Below are 21,897 nucleotides of genomic sequence, written 5' to 3' on the forward strand. Positions count from 1 at the left end.
GCAGAGGACACATCACGCTAAGACCGCTGGGCAAGTGTGGGCAGCTCACAGACCGGATTAATTGGCTACGTTATGAGGGCCAACAAAGAAACCAGTGTTGTTGGGTTTAAAGCAAGCAGTTGCCATTTAAAATATCAATAAGATTAGTGGGTTTTTTGTGTGTGACTATACTGGCTTGTCCTCAAGTGCAACCAGTCCATACTAATTAGTTAAACTAAGTTAAACTTATCCAGGTGGAGTCATAGGTTTTCCTTAAGCACATTCAGTTTGGGCAACAGCAGAATCTGGTATAGAACTTTCCTCTCTATCATTTTCCACTAAAGAGCAGCAACACCGGTGGTCTAGGCTAGGAAATGCAGATGGTCCTCTCTCCAGGCATCCACCTTTGTTATCCTCCACAAACATTAAATAGGCCTCTGCAGATGATGCATGTGTGTATATATGTTTGTGTATGTGTGATTTTGTTAGTGTGCAGGAAAGTGAGGTTCCAGGGTTTTGAAACATAAGGGAACATTGCACAGGAAATGCTCTCCGTAACATCCTCCTCCAAGAGGCTCCTTTTGTGAGTGAGGTAGAGTGGTAGAGCATGCCCTAGCAAAGAGGAAGACAAAAAAAGAGAAAAAGAGGTGGTATAGACTACCCTAGTTGTGCTGCATTTTATCCCAGCCTCCACTAGCAGTGATTAATTCTGTCCTGAGGGGAGGTGGTGACATGACCTACTACTCCATGACTACTACATGACATTTCTACTATCTCTGAACAATTACAGCCTGTCTGTTGGTGGAGTGTCAAACTGCTTTGATTCGAGGAAGGAAAAAGGAAAGGAAAAAACTGGAACAAAAAAGGTTTGTACTCATGGGGTTCTTTGTTTCCCAGTGCTGGTAAGATGCTCAATCAGAAGTACATTGTTTCCTGCTCAGTCAATACATAGAGAGGCTTAGAGCAAAACCTGCCCAGAACAATATGGAGTCTGCAACCCTAAAGAAATGTCACACAAGCGAATTGTCAAATGACATGGACTTACTGAAATTAGAACTATGCTATTCATAAATGACAAGATTAAATGCCAAAAACTGACCTGCCAAAAAACAACGACCTAGAATCTATAACTTAAATAAGGGGGGAAAACAGCCGAACAAAAAAATTGGGGAATCTGTGTTCCAGACCTCAAAACCTGTTTCATGGACCATTTACCGGCAAAGATAAAAAGCAAGCATCTTGGAAGCACATGCCCTGTGTCCCTTCTAACCCGGTGAAACAGATGAATGTATTACAAAAAAATTGCTGGGATTGGAAAATCCTGCTACACTGAAAATGAAACAAATTATTGAATTAAAAATAAAGATTTAACAACACGGTCAGGGGTCGAGCATTTAAAGGAGAGACTATGCTGAAAGATAATTTGCAATAGAACAATTTTGCAAGCTTACATAGCTGTTTCACCAAAACAACGTATTTCTTTAAAAACTGATGACAATTAACAAATGAATACTTTTACTGCAGATCCAGATCATGGTGGCAGGTGACAGGTAGAATATAAAATACCCCCAGCATGGGTTTCCTATCAGCTGGATGTGCCACCTCAAGGAGGTGTTCAGGCATCCTATTGAGATCCCCAAGCCAACTTTACTGGCTCCTTTCAATCTGAGGGAGCAGTGGTTCATCAAAGGTTCTTCCGGATGTTCTTGTCCCTGAAGGTGAGCCAAGACACCCTGCAAGACCAATGCATTTTTGTCCCTTGTGTGTTCTTTCAGTCACTACCCCCAATGTCCTTACAATAGTAAAAAGCTGGTCCACTGTTCCACATTCAGGATGTCATTTGCATTAATCCTCCTGTATCTACAGTTCAACAGTCGGTTGAAGCCTCCTTTCCAGCACCTTGGCAAAAGAAGGACCCCGGAGGATAAGCAGACTGATACCCTAATAACTGAAGCATACTGTGTCAGCCGAGACAGCCGAAACACATTAAGCATCCTGCCCCAGGGAGCTTTTTGATTATCTGTAACCTTCGCCAAAAAGATATGCCAAGCTTGCAAGTCTTACAACTTTGCCTCCTCCATAGAGGCAATATCTGTTGTGTTCAGCAGTTTCTCAAATGGTTCCTCATACACCGCCCTATAATATTCCCAGTCGAGGTCAGCGGTCTTCCTCTCCTGCTGAGAGGCCCCTACTCCTCCTTCTTAGGGATGTCAAGATACCAGAAATTTAGTTGTCGATACAATTACCAATAATTGAAGCATGTGCGACTGTTACTAGACGGTACAGCAGGGGAGTTTGTCCACAAGTTAACTGATCCTGGATACTTGTACTGGGAGTGACACTTGGTTCACACAGCTGACCTGAGCAGCGCGTGAAGGCTATAGCGCTGAACAGCTGCATCTGGCACGCGCAGTGTTTACACCGACAGCGTGTCAGCTGTGCGGCTGCTGCAGAGCTGCTGCTGCCAGTCCTATCTTTCTAAACTGAGTTTGCCTTTGATAAATACCATACAATAAACATATTACATTGTTAACATAAGAATGGATTCTGTCCACAGAAATGCCAGAGAGCTTTTAATCTGAAACAGATACAGGAGGTGTTGAGTTTAAAAATAAATGTATATTTTTGTGAAAGGTGTATATGTTGCTGGTATATTGTTGATATGACTATGAACAGAACCCTTTCACGGTCTATTTCTGCTGGGAACCGCGTGGAAAAGATAGGCGAGACCTCGACTCTCTAGTGAAGCGTCGCTGCAGCCACAGCCGAGATGTGAGACGCGCCACTCAGTGGGGGGGTGTGACCTAATCTGTTCATATGGGTGCCGGACTAAGAAAAACTAGGATGCTCCGCCACGCACACGCGCTTCTCAGGTAGGCAGTGTGAACGTGCCATGGGAGATGCTTTGCTGAAGCAATGGTGCAAAACACGATGTTAGAGAGAAGTGTAAAAATATTGTAAATTCATTATGAAACCATGTCGGGAGAAATTAGTGCTGCCACAGTCTATAATTAATGGGAAAAGCTGCTGTAGGCGTAGGCTTATATGTTTCTCTGTCAGGTCCGGAAGAACTGAATCCCTGGTACCTATGGTACTGTAAGTACAGTCACATTTTCAGACTTTGGGATCAACTTGGTACAGAAGTATCGGTTCTGGTGATATGTATAATCATTCCTGAGTAATCTGAATAATTGGACGGTTTGGCAGAACCTTGCTGAGGCCAACCAAAAGTCAATCTCATCTCCCCAAACTTCTTCCACATTTAAGATTTTGGTTCTGCGACAACAGAAGTTGCAATCCTTCCAGACTCCACATTCTTGTCTGCTGATTCAGAATTCTTTTGGGCAAACCAAGACTGAAAAGCCTCTTTCTTTAGCTTGACAACCTCTCTCAACGGTGGTGTCCACCAGCAGGTAATTAGGGTACAGTCACCGCAGGCACCAAAGACCTTCTAACCATAATTCCTACAACAACATCAGTAATGGAGGCTTTGAACATGGCACAATTGGATAACATGTCCCTATCCTTCAATGAGGTGTGAAAATTAAGACTTTGCACAAATGGGCTATAGCCAGACATTCCCAGTTCAGTTCACAGTGCATTTGGGTTTAGTGGCTTTTGCAAAGGGATAGCTTTTGCCACCACTTGATCCAAACATGGTGTTCATTATAGGCAGCCCAAAACAAAATGCCACTGAGCAGGCCATTCCACACAGTCAGCCCCATGGCTTCTCTGTTTTCCCCCACAAGTCTTGAAGTCCCTGTAAAAAACTACCCAGGTGGCGCCCTCTCTTGAACCTATCAAGAAACTATAAAATGGCTGGATAGCCCAAACTGCTGTCCTGTGGGTAGAAGCAACAGTCTTTCCATCAATGATAAGGATCTTCCATTTTGTGTTGATTTTGGCCAACCCTGTGGACAAAAACGGTATTGTTTCTACCACCTTGTATTATTGCTTTCAAGGGGAATCCTACCTGACCTGACCCAGTGACAGGCATTAAGAATAACTAAACAGAAATAGCCTGTCTTTTCACTGATGGTCTTGTTTGTTTATGTGGGTCATATAAAGACATCAGTATTAAATTGAAACTGTTTCATAACCAGTTACAAACTTGTGGTATGTTAAAATTTCAAAGCCAGTGCTGAGGATAGAGGTGAATCCAAAAATATCTAGTTGGTACCGCTTCATGTCCCATATTAAATCAAGCTGCTTCCACAACAGAGGGGAGATATTTCACATCTCAAGAGCCACTTTTCATAGCCATGGGTTAGCACGTCATGGCCTCCGCCTCAGGCCACCAACCACTTGGCAATGCACTAGACTTCCACACCTAACCTTTGAGGGGGTTGACCCACATGGCATAAGACCCATGTTATTTGTTGGGGCTGAGCCTTACCATGGCCCAGTTGATACAGGCCAGCCACAAGGGACTTGCTTGCAAGCTCCTGTTCTAGACTTGGCTGCAGGAGGAGGCTTTGGTTTCTCTGTTCCAAATGAGGTTTCTCTTTTCCCAAAACACTCATTTATAGAGATCTTTTGATAGCTCTTACTTTGGCCCCTCACTGGAGACCAGTTTGACTTGGACCTGACCTGGGGTGCTTTCACAACACCACCACTCCCAGTTTCCCAGGGGAATGACACGTAAATGTGTATACTTATTAGCTACTGGTGAGTGTGTCTAAATGTGTACAATTATAAATGCAAAACTGCCTCTTTTTTTTTTATTGAGACAGTAAGGTTATATTAATCTGTGGAAGCTGCAGTGCTTAATTGTGAAAGGCAAACTGAAGTTAATTCAAGTAGACATGCATTGGATGGAATAAATTGACAATAGCACTGTATTTTACCTGGTTTGGCGTCCTCGCAGCAGGCTTGTCCTGGTGGTTGGCAAGGATGAGAAAAGGCAGTGTGCAGAGCTGCGGGTGCTGCAGGGCTGAGTGGAGCTCGTTACGTGCTGCCTCAAGGTCCTCATCTGATGAGGCACTGTCCAATACGAAGACTACACCCTGTGACCCCTGGTAGTAACGACTCCAATATTTCTTGATGTTGTCAGCTCCTGTAGACAGATGTGATGCCATTAAATGTGTCAACTTTGGGGACTGGTAATTATCATAACTGACATTGCTGTTGTCACGGGAAAAACCTCCTACTGACAGATATACATGCCATGCTGTGCATCATCAAAAATAATAATCTCATAAATGTCAGTTTGTGAATAGACATGTTGAGGTGTACGATCCATAGAATCTTGATTTGAACAATAGATTTTCAGTAAACAAGAACACCAAAATATTTTCCAGGTAAAGATGTAAAAAGTTTATTTCCAAGCAATTACTACTGCGATGTTGGTGTTCAATCATTTGGAGGAAATATAATTACGATATTAATACAATTGTACTATTTATAAGGTCAAACATACACAGTATTTAAAACTTGTTTTTTGTAAAAACTAAAATCACTCAGCATTACAGGGGGGATTTTACATATTTTATGCCAAATTTCTCAGCTCCACAAGTCAATGTTAAAACAGATGAGTGGTCTCCAAAGTCTATAAAGTAATTATACACATTCACTGGATTATTCGAAAGGAGTCTGGGATGATTTTCAAGGCCACACTGACATTGCGTTCACAGTGAACGACATGTGGTTCCTTTTTTGTGTGCTAATTTGGAGCAAGAACATCCACTCACAACGGTTTTTAGTTCACAGCAACTGTATTTGTTAGTGTAAGTAATTTGAAGAGGAGACCTACATGCTCACAAAATGAGTCACTCGTGTCGGTTTTGCCACCAGCTCCCTCTACTACCAGACCGCTCTTTTGCTCACTGACAGTGTAGGCAATGCTTTTGAAGAAGGAAGTAAATACGTTTTAGAGAAATGTGTACAAACATCATTTTTTTTAATTATTCTTACAATAAAATCCTGCAAACTTTCTTCACTTTAAGGGAACTTGCCCAAGTTCTGTCCAAAGCCCATCTGCTTTGTATTCTTCTCCTCTTTCTATTTATTATTTCTTATGTGCATAAACACAAAACAGAGGTAGATATGATAAGTAAGGAGATATTATACAAGAAGATATATGACAAGAACAAGACATTACCCCCAAAAAAATAAATTAAAAAAACACACACCCAAAAACAAACATCTTGTTTTAGTAGATGCAGAACACTGCCTTGACCATAACCTTACATTTCTCTGCAGCAAAACATTGCCATGTGATTCATGGAGCTTAGCAGGGCCAGTTCACTGGGACATTCTCTGACAGGCTCATTTGAGGGCAATAAAGTCCCTTTACAATCTTCAGCAACCATGTCCCTGTCAATAAACAATCCTTTCACACAGATCATCATTTTTCAATCCAAAACTCAGAAAGAAATGTACTGGAGCTTCAGCTTCAACACACGTGTATGACTTAATGTCCTGTCTGCAAATTGGACACCTACAGTACACTGGATCTGGAAATGCTCAACCTTTTACAAGCACATCTACAACCTTTGTTCCTTTGCCTAGCAGTGAGAGAGGGCTGTTTCTGTTTAGCATTTATGGCAAACTCTAATCATATTACTATTCAGTCCATGAAAAAAAAAAAAAAAAAGGTTAGGAATGACTGCCCGATGACAGCGTCTGCTGTCGCCCTCTCTTCATTGATGCTGACAAACTCACTCAACACCACAAGCCATGATATGCCAGTCATATCCTCCATGTTACTCATGCTCCATTCGCAATGGGACATCTTGCTCCTTTGTTGTGACTATTGGAATCCATTGTGACTGACTGAACACAAGTTCACCACAGCTGCTGATCTCTTTTAATGAGGAAACTACAAATCTCAAGCCAGCAGGAGGTGCGTTTTTGTAACTCCAAAGATAAATTTAATATAGTCAATACAGGGATATCCCAGTTTATCTTAACAAAAATAAATCACAATAATCTTGAAAAAAAAAAAAGGTTTTATTTGATTTTCTCATTTAAAATAGTGATCACTTCTGAACTGTGTACTGATATTTTCCTTACTAAGATGTTCAGGCAGGATGGAGGAGGGAAATTTTGGTTAACTTATGGACCAGCCGTGTATATCAACAAGTCCCTTCCCTATCTCAAATACACTTTAGTATTGTAATTTCAGATTTATATTGTCTAATGTAAAAAATAACGATCTTGTCTTCTGCTCTCAGATTTTGATTACATTTCATGAACTAATTTGGAAGCTGCACATGTTTTTCATTAAATCGTTCTGTTTGTTCTACACGCTCACCAAACTTGTAAGCACACAACTAGAGGGTCCCATCACATTGCATACGCAAGTACATGCATTTTCTTTTACAAGGTTGTGCTTTCTCTGGTTAAAATTATCCTCCTCCGTCTGTTGAGGTTACTTCCTTTGCAATCTCGTGACCTGTTTTGTTATTGTTGCTCATAGTAAGGTAATTGCCAAGAAGTGACGAACTGTGAGGCTGGCAAATGTTTAAACATCACGAAGTGCTCTCTGTGACATTTACCTCCCTTCCCTTGTGCTCTCCCTCCCTTCCGTCTTTCCTCCCCCACTCTTTCTACTCACACCTCTGACTGGAGTGGAAAGCTATCAGACAAAGTGGCACTTGAGAGATTGACTAGGAAGTTTCTCTCATCTTTGCCTGGAAATGGTGGAATGTCCGTCACGTCTCATTGGATCTTGTTGGCAACTTCTGCCACCTATTGGTCTGACAGGAGGATTTCCAAACATGACGTCATGATTCTTGGGGGATGCTGGCAGCCCTACTACATATCATTAATCAAATAAGTGCACCATGAGTAAGACCTCATTCCTTTGCTTGTTTTCCTCCCTTCCTTTCTACTTCTCTGTTGTTTAAGACTTTTGTTTATATGATCTTTATAGCTATAGCTTGTAATTATATATAAAAAAAAACATGGTTTCACTGAGGGGTAATGAGCCAAAAATCAACAGCGCAGCACAAGAGGTAAAAATAGCATGTCAGTAAAAGTCATGTGTTTTACTGACCCTGTCAAGTTCTGACTCATCAGTTGGAAGACCTATTGCCTCATTCATTCACTCTATGGGTCCTGATTGTGTAAATGAAATAATATATGGCTCTTGAATCATGAAACTAAATCACAAACTAAGTTTAGGAAATTACACGAAGAATGAATTCCTTGCAATCAACTCATTAAAAATATCACCCAGCATAGCCCAATTCTTCTGGTATGTTTCATTGGCTGCACTTAACCGAATAATACACAACTGGATACTTTACATTAAATATTATTATTATATAAATGTCCACTTCTAGCTTAAGATACGACTTGCATGTCCCAGAATAGCTTTAAATATCCTTTTCACTTGCCTGGAGTTGATACATTTAGCTGTTGGTTAATGTATAGGTGCAGAGAGTTACAAAGGAAGCTATTAGGGGCGGCTGTGGCTCATAGGCAGAGCGGGTCGTCCACTTATCGGAAGGTTGTTGGTTTTTTCCCTGGCTCCTCCCGCCACGTGTCGATGTATCCTTGAGCAAGATACTGAACCCCGAATTGCTCCTGATGCTGTGCATCGGTGTGTGGATGTGTATGAATACGTTAGTTTCTGTTCGATGGGCTTTGCCATCACTGAGTGAATGTGTGAGAAAGGGGGAATGTGGCACGTAGTGTAAAAGCGCTTTGAGTGGTCGGAAGACTAGAAAGGCGCTATACAAGTACAGGTCCATTTACCATTTATGTTAGTAATGGCAACAGAGCAACAATTTCCAGTCAGAATAAAATATCATAAAACGTACTGTATCTTGTGTCTGCAATACATAATGGTCTACTAAGGCTACCCCTGGCAAAAGAAATTGGTATCTTTTTCTTTTTTCTTTGCTTTTCCAAGATGGATTTCATCCCTGTTTGAGTTGTTAAACATTAATACAAAATTGTGGATCAGCTATGGGGTATTTAATCTTAATCTTTTGAGGGAATAACCCTAAAACCTAATGTTTACCATTGTTAATTGGTTATCCTGTTAAATATCATTACAGCTCTCCTGGTAATATCTTTTTGTGACAGATTTTCTATGTACTCATCTTTTCATATGAATCAAAGCACTACACTAGCAGACAAAAGAAGGGCACAGGAAAAATGTATACTACTGTAAGTTGAACACTGCAGACCATATTTTTTATAGCTGTAAAAATTATTTTATGCGTTCTATATGAAACAAGATATTAATCAATGCTATGATTTCAACATTTCTGACAATATTACAGTGTGGAAAAAAACAAGTATGTGATGTCAGTCTGTGATGTCAGAGAGTAACCCTCTCTGGGATCAAATGGATAGAAATCTGATCTGAGGAAAACACCTCGCCCAGCCCACCCATCCCTCCCTCCCTCTTTCACTCAACCAAGCAAGACTTTTTCAACCCTCTGTAGCAAATACAGACAGGCTGAAAGTGTAATTATTTATTCAATCCACTGCATATAATATATGAATGTTTAACATTTATGCATGGGTTGAGGTCTGGAAGACATGAATCTTAATGATTGTATTGTATGTACATGTGCTATGCTTCATAGACATTTGATGATTCATTGCATATACACAGCCAACCGCTAAAGGCCACTGTTATGTGAAATGCTTACCACTCATTACTGATGCAGCCAACTTCCCAGTCTATGAAACATTTCTTATTATTCTTTTTCCGTTGTGTTGTCAGAAAAGTAAATTACCAATGGTAAACTTTCATATACCTTTGTGCTTTTGAATTCATGTTAAGTAAAGTCTCTAGCTGTAGTTTTTAGGATCTAAATTGACAGCTAATGTTGATGGTCAATCAATTGTTCAAGTCATTTTTTGATAAAAAATGTCAAATGTTACTTAGGTCCTGATTTTTTATTATGTTTTTTTAATTATGAGGATAAGCTGTTTTTTGTGTCTCCTGTGATAATAATTGTATATTTTTTGGGGTCTTGGACTGAAAAAAAAGAAATTGGTGCAAGGAGCACTTTTGACAATTTTCTGACAGTTTATAGACAGAACAATTAGTCCGGTAATCAAAAACAATAGGTAGTTGCAGCTATAGTAGTGTTATGTATTTTCTAAAATGATGAATTGCTCAAATTTAAAAGCAAGCACCGTAGCATTTACTCACGATAAAATAAAATAAAACAATATAATATTTTATAAAGAATGACAATATGAAAAAGTGCAGGGATATTGGGAAATGTATTTATTATTATTAATATTTATTGGCTGTTATAGTATATGTACAGTAATTGTTGTGGTGTATCTGATTATCTAGGCAGTTTTATTGAAGGATTCAGGTTAGGGTTCAGGGACAGAAAATTAAGCTCAAAACATGTTGTGAAAATAAAGAGAATAGTAGAATTTGTAGATTCTGTTGAAGTCATGACGCTGATTGTACAGGAAGAGGAGGAAATGGGAAAAGCAGACATCTACCGGTTACACAAACACAACTGGCAATGATGTTTCAGAGATCAGATTACTTTCTTCTTTACCAAAGTGCGACTATGAGTTAATAAACCAAACCTAGAAGCAAATGCCAGTAAAACATAAGCAAGCAATTATACAGCAAAAATTAAAAGCAGATAGTCTTCTGCTTGAATTTAGATACTCTCTCAGTTGTGTTTACTGGCTGGTGTTTCTGAATTCATCTGCAGATTCACACAGCTTGGGATGATCTACATTTAAAGAATGAGTCAACACAGTTGAAACCTACTACCCTATATTTCCATTTGGTTTAAATTAGGCTACTGTTGAGGCTGGTTCTTTCTGTTGTTGGGTATAAAAGCATACAAGCAGGTATGGTTTCAGATTCACAGTAGGCTTGAGCAACACTTTCTCATACATTTCTGCCTCCAATCGTTCACGCTTTTTGCCGGCTTTTATGTTGAACAAAACACAAACATGTTGCTAATCGGGTCTTTTTTCACTCTTGAAAGTTGAAACACTGAAAGCAACCCTCTTTGAAGTCTCACTAACGAAAAACAGACAGTGTTTTTCCTCTGAACAAAACAGCTACAATACAGTGATGGGGAGGGAGCGCTGGGACTAGTGAGGGAGGCCTCTAGTAATAAAGTTTGCTTACTTCATTGAGGAATGAGCTGGGGCTGGAGCTGAAGTGAGGTGGAAAACACTTCAGCTGTTGATACACCCATCAACCTGCAGTCTCAGCACTGTCTGTTTTTAAGTAAACAGTTCCTGTGTGAGGCCTAGCCTGAAACACACATCAATCCCTCTCATTTAGAGCTGCAACAATTAGTCAACTAATCGATTGGTGGATCGCCTGAAAAATAATTGCCAGCTATTTTCATAAACTATTAATTGTTAAAGTAATTTGCCATGCGTGGAGATTTTCTGCTTTTATCTGTTTTATGAATACAGTATCTTTGGTTTTCAGACTGACAAAACAAGACATTTAACAACAGCATCTTGGACTTTTAAGAAACTGGGATCTTTTTTTTTTAAAAACATTTTTTTGACCAAACGATCACTCTAGAAAAAAATAGGCACATTTATTGATAATGAAAATTACTTGCAGGCCTAATGCACATAATTGACTAATCTGGTTTACAGAAATGTGGCAACTCTTAATATTTGAGATAAATAAGTTGTGTTACTGTATGTAAGTTATTTGGCCGTATATTCTCTCTTTGCCACTCTTCACCCCTGCTTTCCACTGGGTGAGCCGTTTGCATCATATGCCACTGTGACTGAAACAGCTGTTTATAGTTATAGACAAGTAATGTGAAGTAATGATTACTAACCACGCCCTTTCTATTTATATTGCACTTTACCCAACCCAGATATAGGCTGCTGTGCCTATATAGTAATATCAAGTGCACATGGATATGTCCTCATGGTCCTTGCACAATTGACCTAGCACTTCTGCATTGTTAAAATGGAATTCTTGCTGTTCTTGAATGTTTTCGAAATTTGAACTTCAAAAGTGGGCTCGGGCTAATGCACTCTCAAGATATAAATGGGCTGTCCCTTATAATATCTGTAATGCACCATTCACCCAGTATCAACAAAAAACCCAACATCAAATATAGTAATATCCTTGAATGAGGCCTCTAATAGAGATCAGTTACACGTCTGTCCTCAGAACTCCCAAATCAGAACAGTCTGCGACTGCCAGCATCTGCTTTAGACCCAAATGACAATTTACAAATTATTTGACTTTTTCTATGCAAAGGAAAAGCTTCCCTGCTGGGCAAAGTAACACACACTGTGGTCCTATTTGATACTAATAAGAACCACATTGGGTCTGCAATGACTACAATGTAGTGGTTTTGTTCTGAGATGTGCTCACATACTTCCTTTGCCTGTTGGTGGTCATAGACAACTGGTAAATGTTCTGTGATATTCTTGCATCTTGCTGGTCTTCCCTCATGTTCTCTGTATGTATGCATGCTAACTTATAATGGATGATAAGATGGACTCTACATACGTAATAAGAACCGCAGTGACAAGTTCAACTTTACACAAATCTATCATATTTTCACACATACTATGCAAACACATGATCATCTACAAGTAAAAGCGCATAAACCTTTAAATTGGCACACTGAAGTAAACATCTTTTACTATAATTTGTCAGATTTCCAGTATACTGGAAATATATAATATATAATAAAGTATGCCTGGTGACAAATACTGCTTAAACAAGAACACTGCATGTGCAAATATCTACCACTCTACATCAAATCGAAAGTCTCAACAGCAACGAGTGGTGATTATTAGGACCACTTCATCAGCTGTCATTGCGTGGCATGAATGCACACTGTGAAATGGCCCGTCTAGACCTGACGTCATGTCACTGTCCAGACATATACACACTCACATTCACACACACTCAAACACGCACTTAATAGATTCCTCCCTGTGTCCCCGGAGTTGCCCTTCCCACCTAATCCCCATACCTGGCACCAGCTGGGTAGCAAATGCTTGCCAGACTAAAGATCACCAGATGCAAAATTCTCAATGTCAACCCACTGAAAGCACTTTCTTACACTTCATTCAGAGTACAAAGGGCTTTCATTTAACAATGTTGATGCCCAGTTTTGCTGCAGAGATGCTGCCACTGATGAAATGAATAGCGTATCCATCTCTTCATGTGGGCAATCTTAGAATAAAAATGCACAAGTCTCCCTGGGTATCCATTTGATTTCTAATGAAATGTTCAGATTACTTCTAAGTAAGTAATACAAGGTGTCATACAGGGGATATTGCTTCATTGTGCCAGTCTCATATTCTGATAAATGGCTTGATAGAGGACAAGATGATTTTTCACCTTCTTCAACGACGTCTACATATCTCCTACCTTCCATATTTCTAAACCAAGGTTGGATTATTTTATGTGCATTGGTGATATGTGACACTGCAGCGTGATGAATGATTTTCTCTTTTTTTGAGCAGAGGACAGGCTCTGTAGTGAGAGACCACACAGTTTGTCTTTAAGCGTGCACATATGTCTGATTTTTACAAATAGTCTGCTGTTCAGCTGTGGAAACGGATTTTGATTTTATTTATTTATTTATTTCAGTTAAAGCTTCAATTGGACTTGGGATGGTTGGATTTCATTATTTTGTTCTTTTATCCTGTCACTCTGCTGTCATAGCCGTACTATGCCCGTGGGATTTTTTGTCATACACATGCACACATGTAGAAACAAGTTAGTTTTTCCAGAAAAAAAATCTGTATTAACCTGGTTTTTCTTAATCATTTACTCCTATTAAGGGAACAGGGGTTCTCACTTGCATTATGTTTTTTAAAAATCAGGACACTGCAGTAACTAGGTTATTTACAAGGATGCAAAAGCACAATCCAGAGGCAATGGTAAAGAGAAAGAATGGGAGGCAGAGAGGAGAGGAAGAAAACAAAAACGGAAACCAGAGGTGAAGATGAGAGAGAAAACAAATGAAAACGAGAGTAGGGACCTCAATGACAAATGCATGAGTAAGATAAACATATAGTCAGGTTTGAATCATTACAGGCAACATACCATCAGGGTTGCCTGTACATAAGCTGCTTTGTGCCTCTGGTTTAAAGGACAGCTTGCGCTTATGACAATCTGCCCCAAAGCACTCAAGGCAGGGACAGTTAAAAATGCACTACCAGGCTTAGCAACAAATAAAGTTACAGTTGTGTGCAACTATACTTACATGAGTTCATGGGCTGCAACATTTTATTGATAGAGAGGAGAACTGGCTCCTAAACTAACTCCAAGTGCCATGTTAGGGTCAGTCTCTGCTCTTTGTTGTATGCAAGATTTCTCTGTGTGCCAAAGGTGTTGACCTTAACACTTGCTTGTTTCCCATATGCCTTTTTCCTGTTCGACTTTAACCACTTGTGTCTCCCAGATGAAATGGGTTGAGCAATAATCAGGCTTACCCTGCCAAGCAAACAGCAAGGATAGAATAACTGCATATAAAAAGCGTGAAGGCTTGGGCTTTTATGAGGGAGGATTTCATGTGTTTTAACTGCTCTACTTACTCTACCAAAAAGAACAAATAGTCACAAATAGTTAATGTATCAGCGCTTGTGCCTTTAATGTTTTGTTCAATCTCCGGCACTTAAAGGTGACCTGCATATGCAAGACTTGCTTTACATTTCTTACTGTAAAGGGAGAATACCTCATTGACATTCAATGGGCTTTCCAGTGGGAGAGGAAGGAAATACATGGGAAGTGCTTCACTTCTTCACGCTTCTCAACAAGCGCTTGTCTTAGTCAAGGCTGAGTGAAGAGAACAAGCCACAAAGGTATTGTGTAAAACAAGTTTTTTCGGGTCAGGAATACTGATGTCTGTGCGTCACATCTTGTGTCATTTTTCTGCATCATTGATGCAGTGCAAAATAACATAAAACTAAACCAGGCATGTTTGCTTGTTTTAAAGCCATAGGGAAAGGGGAGGAAAGAAGAATACTGACACAAATGGGAAGCATTGAGTAAGTTACAAACAGTTCGGAAAAGGGCTGCTTTAATCAGAAAATGATCTGAAAAATCCATTACACAAACTGACCAGTGGAACATTATGCAAGAGCACCAACTCTCCCGACTCCACATTTACGTCATATACATTTGGAACTGGAACAGTCTGCCTTCACTTGGCCAAACAACTGGGTTTCATGTCAACATTTCACCTCGGTCAGAAACCTAAATCCAATACTGCGCTCCAAATAAAAAGTAGTCAGCAGCGTCAGAACATCATGTGCTTGTTTTTACCCTCTCCAACCCATCTATAACGGATGGCACCATAAATCGCTCAAATTCTTGTGCTCTGTGTATTTACAAGAAAAGGGAGTAAAGGTCCATGCAGGGGGGCAAAGAGACAAAGAGAACAGATTTCATCATCCTTTGCTGTGGTGGCAACCTATACTAACGTATCTAAATCAAACGTGTCATCCGTGGGACAGGTGTTTTTCCAACCACAATACTGTCCCACCAGACTGGCTTTGAACCAATCCAGAAAAACCTCTTTTGAAAACCCCCTAATGCGCTCTGTCCAAATTTGGTAGCACCCTCGTTGGTGGTCCCCCTGGTGCCTCTGTGTGTGTGTCTGTGCGTGTATGTTTTTCATCTTTTCAGAAGGCTAAGTTGGGTGAGCCTTCAAAACATGTACTGCACCTGTCATGTGCCTATAGAGCGCAGAAAACAACATAAATTATTAAACTCTCAACAAAACCAGGAATTTTCTTGTGTCACTACGTTGCTTGTAGGAGAAGGGATAGTCCTGATTTCTCTTTCTCTTGAGGCTCCCTTTAAGGACTGGAAGCCTCCCATTGCATTTGTTTCATTTACGCATCTCCACCTCAAGAACCCTCATCTGTGCTTATTAAACGGCTTCCTCGAGTGCTGCCCATTTCCAGGAATAACAGGGAGCAGATTGTACAGCCACTTCAAAAAACACTAACAGGCCTGACGTCTGTATACAAATGATAGTCTGTGACTGAAAGGTGTGATGCTGCGGGAGGTAAAAACAAACATGCTTTTACATCTTTGGCGTACACAGTTATCTGTGTAAACAGTTATGGTTGAGAGATGATACCAGAACAGGTTTTATTATGTAAAAGGAAAACATTTTAAAAAAAAAATTTAAACAAGACAAATCTGCACATTTGTATAGTACGGTAAATTATTAAAGTTTTTTTTTTGTTTTTTTTATTTTATAATGTAAAATTAAATCATTAAAAAAAGAATTCAATATCTTAATATCTTAAGCTGCAAAGAAACGGCAAATCACTATTCTCTATTTGCAATTGCTTTTAAATATATATTCCACTTCATATCTAAAATCTACATTTTCACAAGGAATTTAAAATCCAAAACCACATTCAGATAGCTACATGGCTAGTTAGTTAGTTAGTTAGTGGGGGCTGCAGCCAGTAAACTAAGCTAAAATCCGGGTTGGCCCACAAGAAAATGTCAAACTATCCATTTCACCTTACACAGTTTCACTGACAGATTCACACTGTGGGTTTCATGTGACAAAGGGGGAAATTGTCAAATTAAATTCTGAACGCTTTACAGGCTGAGGCTTGGCATGCATTTCTTACCTCCCAGTTCTTTTACATTCAAGATTGCATTTGGAAATGGCACTGCTTTGATGCTGAAACCTGAGAGGAGAGAAATGAAAATTATTGTAATGAAGTAGTCAAGAAATTGTGTGTGTGTGTGTGTGTGTGTGTGTGTGTGTGTGTGTGTGTGTGTGTGTGTGTGTGTGTGTGTGTGTGTGTGTGAATATGTGTTGATGGCATATGGTAGGAGTGATGAGAGTCACCTTTTAGGAATGTTGGCTGGATTGCCTTTCAATAGTGAGAAAATGGCTGAGATCAGTTAGTTTCCTCGGGATATTTGGTGTACCTTTTCCAAACCACCAGCTGGTGAACACAAAGAGGCCTGACAACATATTTGTATTGTAAAAACGAAAGAAAATAACACTTTGTGTGGTCCGGGTTAGCAAAACAGAAAAACAAGAGAAGCTAAACAGAGAAGTGTTTTGTTCTATATTGTAGTTAGTAGAGGATAGAACTAATGTCTGAAGTGCCACCAAGTATTATGCGGTTTGTTTCTGCGGTTGCATATAGTGGGAAAGAGTAAGATTTAATGTTGCTCAAATTATCCTAAATTGTCTTGGTGGGAATTCCTTTCCTGGAAACATTCACAAACAGGAGGCGAGATGGGAGAGACAACCGATTATGATTTTCTAAATATCTGAATTAACTGCTAAATGTGGTTTTTAAGTACACTGCAACAGTGTAAAAAATCATGAAGTAAGAAGTGGGAGGGGGGGGAGACACACGGGAGACTTCCCCAGTAATTGTTCTAATTGTTCCCCACGATCTTCCCTCTGTAGATGTTGGCAGAGACGCAGACAGCGCTGACAGCTGAATCATAATAATTTTCCGCTAAGGTAGGTAATCGACATATTTTATCTATTAAGGCCCACTCAGTGGCAGACACAGTCAGGCGTTCACTCCCTTGAACCACCCCCCTGCCACAGAGATATACACACTAACAGTCACAGGCCGCACATTTGGGAATTACTTTATATTTAGCTTCTACTGGTGAAAGTGCACAATGACTAAATCTAAAATGGGACTGGAACAAGTCAAAGCGGACTCCTGACAAAGCCAGGGGAGGAAAGAGGAATGTCAGTGTCCTTGAGGGATTGCATTGCGTATATAGAAAGCAGAGCGTTGACGACCAAGAGAATGATGTACTAACCCTAAAGCCTCTTGAAACTGAGTATTGGCTGGTGAGATACAGCAGAGTGTTTCTTGCATGAGCGCTGGGACTTTGGAAGACGCACTGAAGACAGGCTTCACCCTATTGGAGAGCTGCAATACCTGGATAGTGTTATCTATCTGTGATGTTCTTGAAACATGAAAGTGCACGTGCGAGGGAGGAGAGATGGTCTAAGAGAGATGTATCTGTGGAGGTTTCTATTTAAGCACACGCATTCTCACTAAAAAAGGTGCATATGTAATATTCACATACCTGTTGTGGGTACGATGCCGTCGCTGCCCTCATTACAGAGGCGTGAGAGCAGGCTGGTCTTTCCAGCACCCGTCAGACCAATGCACACCACATCATACTCTGGTCTTGGCGGCGGGGGTCCTTTACAGCACAGTGCCCGGAAACACTGAAACAAAACAAGCAAATCAATGAATGTGTTGCAAAACAGAGCAAAAGCACGTGGGCTGGACAGGGTAGTGATTAACATTCTGCATTTGGAATCACAACATGTTCTGCCCTTAGAGTGGATATTCTTGAAATAAACCCTTGTGTCCCTGACTCTGCAAGAGGACTCTCGTGGGCATTACAGCTGTCTTCATATGATGAAGCAGGAAACCCTAAAAAGGGTCTGGTCTATGAAACACAGGAGCAAAAATGTTTAACCATGATCCACCAGGAAGCATTAAAAAAAGGAATGAGCAATGACAAAGAATAAAACCACAAGATCTTTGGCTTTTATGACTTAATGTAATCATGTCAAACAGAGTAAAATTCTACAAGTGATGTGAAAGGGGACTAGGAGTGTTAGATGAATGCATCCAAGCACTGATGCAACATGTTTTTGTCTGCAGTGTCTATGTGTGTGGACCCTGTCTGTCAGGGCCCTTATGGCGGCCAGAGGCAGACCTGTCACTCCATGAATCACGGCCTGGGACTGAGGGCCTGCTGTGAGACATTAAGGGGCAAATGCAGTGTGAACCGTGAATGAGATCTTTAAACTTGTGTGGAGAGATCAGTATCCAAAACTAAAAAGAGATCTCTTTTATTAGCAAGACAGGAACCAGTCTGGACAAGGCAGGACACACACACACACACACACACACACACACACACACACACACACACACACACACACACACACACACACACACACACACACACACACACACACACACACACACACACACACACACACACACACACACACACACACACACACACACACACACACAAGCTCTCTGTCTCCCATCTACTATATCACATTTCAGGTGGAAGAACATCAACACAAGATTGCTTACTGCTCTTGTCAGGGGACGACCCTGTTCAACACACTGCTACCCTGTTCAATCAAAGACTCTGACAGGAAGGAAAACACACGCACAAGTGTACATGAACGACTCCACATCTGTGCGCACATTCTCCAGGTGTGCTTGGGTATATCATTACAAATGTGTACCTTGGTGGGGAAGAGCAGATATAAACAAATGAGAGGATAAACAAACATTCAAGTATCTTTGGCAAATGTTCAGGATTTAGGTTTTAGTACAAGACAACAAGAATTCCTATAAAAAAATATATATATTTTAACTGCACCTCAATTTTTTATCTTGAGATTAATGAAATAAATTAACGAGAATATTCCTTAGAATAGTAGCAATTGCTGCAAGATACAAACACTGCGTAATTCATATAGTGGTGGAAGAAAAGAAGCAGAAAAGAGTGTTGCAGCCTCAATTCTTCCACATACCCCCAGACATCAGTGACCACCAGGGTCAGTTTTCAGAGCCGTGCCAAAACAGAGCTGCTGTTTGATGGAGATGTGGGGAATCTGCTTCAACAGAACCAGACGTCGGCTGAGCAACCCGACCCCCCCGACTCCTTGGTGAACCCGCCAGTCTGCTCAAACAGGAAACATTCTCCTCTTCCAGAAAAACGGTAAGATAAGAAACACACGCGCAGGAACACATGTAAAAACTTGGTTTGGTGAGGTCATTCTTCTCCCCTTGCCACCTCTACCTTCAACCTACGCTCCCCGAAGCAACGTGTGGAAGGTGAAATCTGCCCTTCAACCGTTAATCCCCCAAACTGACAGTTGATCTTTCAGGGGAGGCATGGGGTAAGAGCTGGACGGAAGAACTGGAGTAGCTATGAAGTTGTTATGAGTTGGATGATTGTTATTTATTCACCCCCTTATGAAAGGATTACTGGACCGATTGTACACGATAGAGAAGGGAACAGAGAAGGTTGCTGCTTCATTGGCTATGTGGGAGCAGACATGCAGGACAACTCCCACCACCTTTCCCTCCACGTACAGTGAAGATTTCACAACAGTTACCAAATGAGCATCCAGGGCCTGACCCTGGGGTCCCTACACAGTGGCCCCTGTGAGAGAGAGAGATGCAAGCTCCCACCTCTGGCCCTCTTTGACAGCACAAGATTGACGAGGAGAGGTTGCTCAAAAGGCTCACAGGAGAAAAATAAATATGTCTAAAGGCCTTTGCTTACCTCGAGACAGGCCCCTACCCTGTCAACCACACACTCAATGATCTGAGAGTCAGTGTGCTGTGTCACGGAGACTGAGAGCTCAAATGAGACGGTCGAGGATGATGACTACCCACGAAAATCTCCAAGGTATCCTGACGAACAGCTGAGATTAAAACTGGAAATTGAATACATAGTCAGAAGATCCCTAAATTTTATTGGAGTGATTTACAGTACATTCACACAAGGTGGAAGTGACTGAGTTATAAAAATATTCTCACATTTACTATGACAAAGAAGAACATATGGAGACTTATCAACTTTACTTCTTTGTTACTATTGGCTACTATTAAACTACTATGAGGACACTGAAGCCTTAAAAAGAGGACAGTCTTTAAGAAAGACAAATAAAACCTTGGAACTCCTTGCCAAAACACTGCCCATAAAAAGTCTGCCATTCCTAGACTTTATTGATTGGCTGCCTCTTATAGGATTGGACATGTTTTAATTGTGCTTCCCTGAAAGACCTGCCGAGACATTACCTCATTGTTGTTGTGAAAGCTGATTAGCTAGGCTTTATGTAAATGAGAAACACTGCTGAATATAAATATCACTTAAGACATAGCCAGGCTGCATTTTTTCATTTCTTTTCAGTCTCCTTAAAAGATGCCTGACAGAAAGAAGGAAAAAAAACAGCCCCCTAGCCTCCAATTTGAAAAAGATGTCAAGACATTTAATGGGTGACATAACTGGGCCTCCTGGCAGCAGACCAGAGCTCGAGCACACAAGAACAGAAGCTGAAGACACTACTGCTGGTCTATCAGTGGTTGTGTAAGAATAGGTCAGGGCAGCTCCATAACTCTACACATGCTGAACTTAATAGCATTTAGCCTCGTATAAAAGGATGGGGAAGCCCATATTCAGAGTGAAAAAAGGACAACAGTGGTATGAAAGGAAAATAATTACTTCTAATGTTTTCCTTTAAACAATGTCCCAAGTCATACCACACGCAATAGGATGCAGACACCACCATGAAGCCTGCTGACCTGAAGTGACCGTTTGTTGATACACATATTGTAAAAACATATTTGGAGAGTACATATATGGAAAAGGAGCTGAAAAATCTCAAGGAAAACCGTTTTGCCAATGAGTCATAATCCATCGTGTTGCAAATTCACCTGATGTAGTTGGACAGAACAGGAGCCGGGCTCTTTTTAGAAAACGACTTTGTATTTTTAGAGGTAATAAATGTGGGTTAGAGGGAAGCCACTACCACCACAGCAGACTAGTTCGTGTTTCACTCTCGTACTCTCTGGCTACAGTCGAGACACCACAGGACAGGAAAATGGGCAGTGGCATTACAGCATGTTCCAAATTGAGGTACACCAAACAAGCTGCTTAGGAACATACACAAATGCTAATAGTAATAGAAGAAGTACTGTTTATGCACAGTGCTAAAACCAGCGGGTGTGCAGCATCAACTAACGCGGTTGCTGGAATAGTCAGGGCCACCCAATAATTAATCCAATGTCTTGCACAGAAAAGATTAGCAGATTGTTGGGGATCATTAGCATCATTACATAGCATTGTGTCTGTATCCAGATGTTTGGCTACCATTATCCGTGTGTGTGTGTGTGTGTGTGTGTGTGTGTGTGTGTGTGTGTGTGTGTGTGTGTGTGTGTGTGTGTGTGTGTGTGGTATGTCAA

The 21,897-nt window shown here is 40.6% G+C and overlaps 1 protein-coding gene across 2 annotated transcripts in view; it reads right to left on the minus strand.

Annotated features, from left to right (window-relative positions):
• Nucleotides 1-21,897, minus strand: part of arl15a (ADP-ribosylation factor-like 15a) — a 101,653-nt gene that overhangs the window by 43,589 nt on the left and 36,167 nt on the right. For both annotated transcript variants that reach the window (XM_051421915.1, XM_051421914.1), the window contains exons 2-4: nt 17,972-18,116; nt 16,528-16,587; nt 4,827-5,035 (exon numbers count right to left, since the gene is read on the minus strand). In XM_051421915.1, coding sequence (XP_051277875.1) covers nt 4,827-5,035; nt 16,528-16,587; nt 17,972-18,116 — 414 coding nt within the window. The remainder of the gene's footprint in view (nt 1-4,826; nt 5,036-16,527; nt 16,588-17,971; nt 18,117-21,897) is intronic.

The sequence above is a fragment of the Dicentrarchus labrax genome, unplaced genomic scaffold (genome assembly GCF_905237075.1).
Source record: "Dicentrarchus labrax unplaced genomic scaffold, dlabrax2021, whole genome shotgun sequence".
Lineage (NCBI taxonomy): Eukaryota > Metazoa > Chordata > Actinopteri > Moronidae > Dicentrarchus > Dicentrarchus labrax.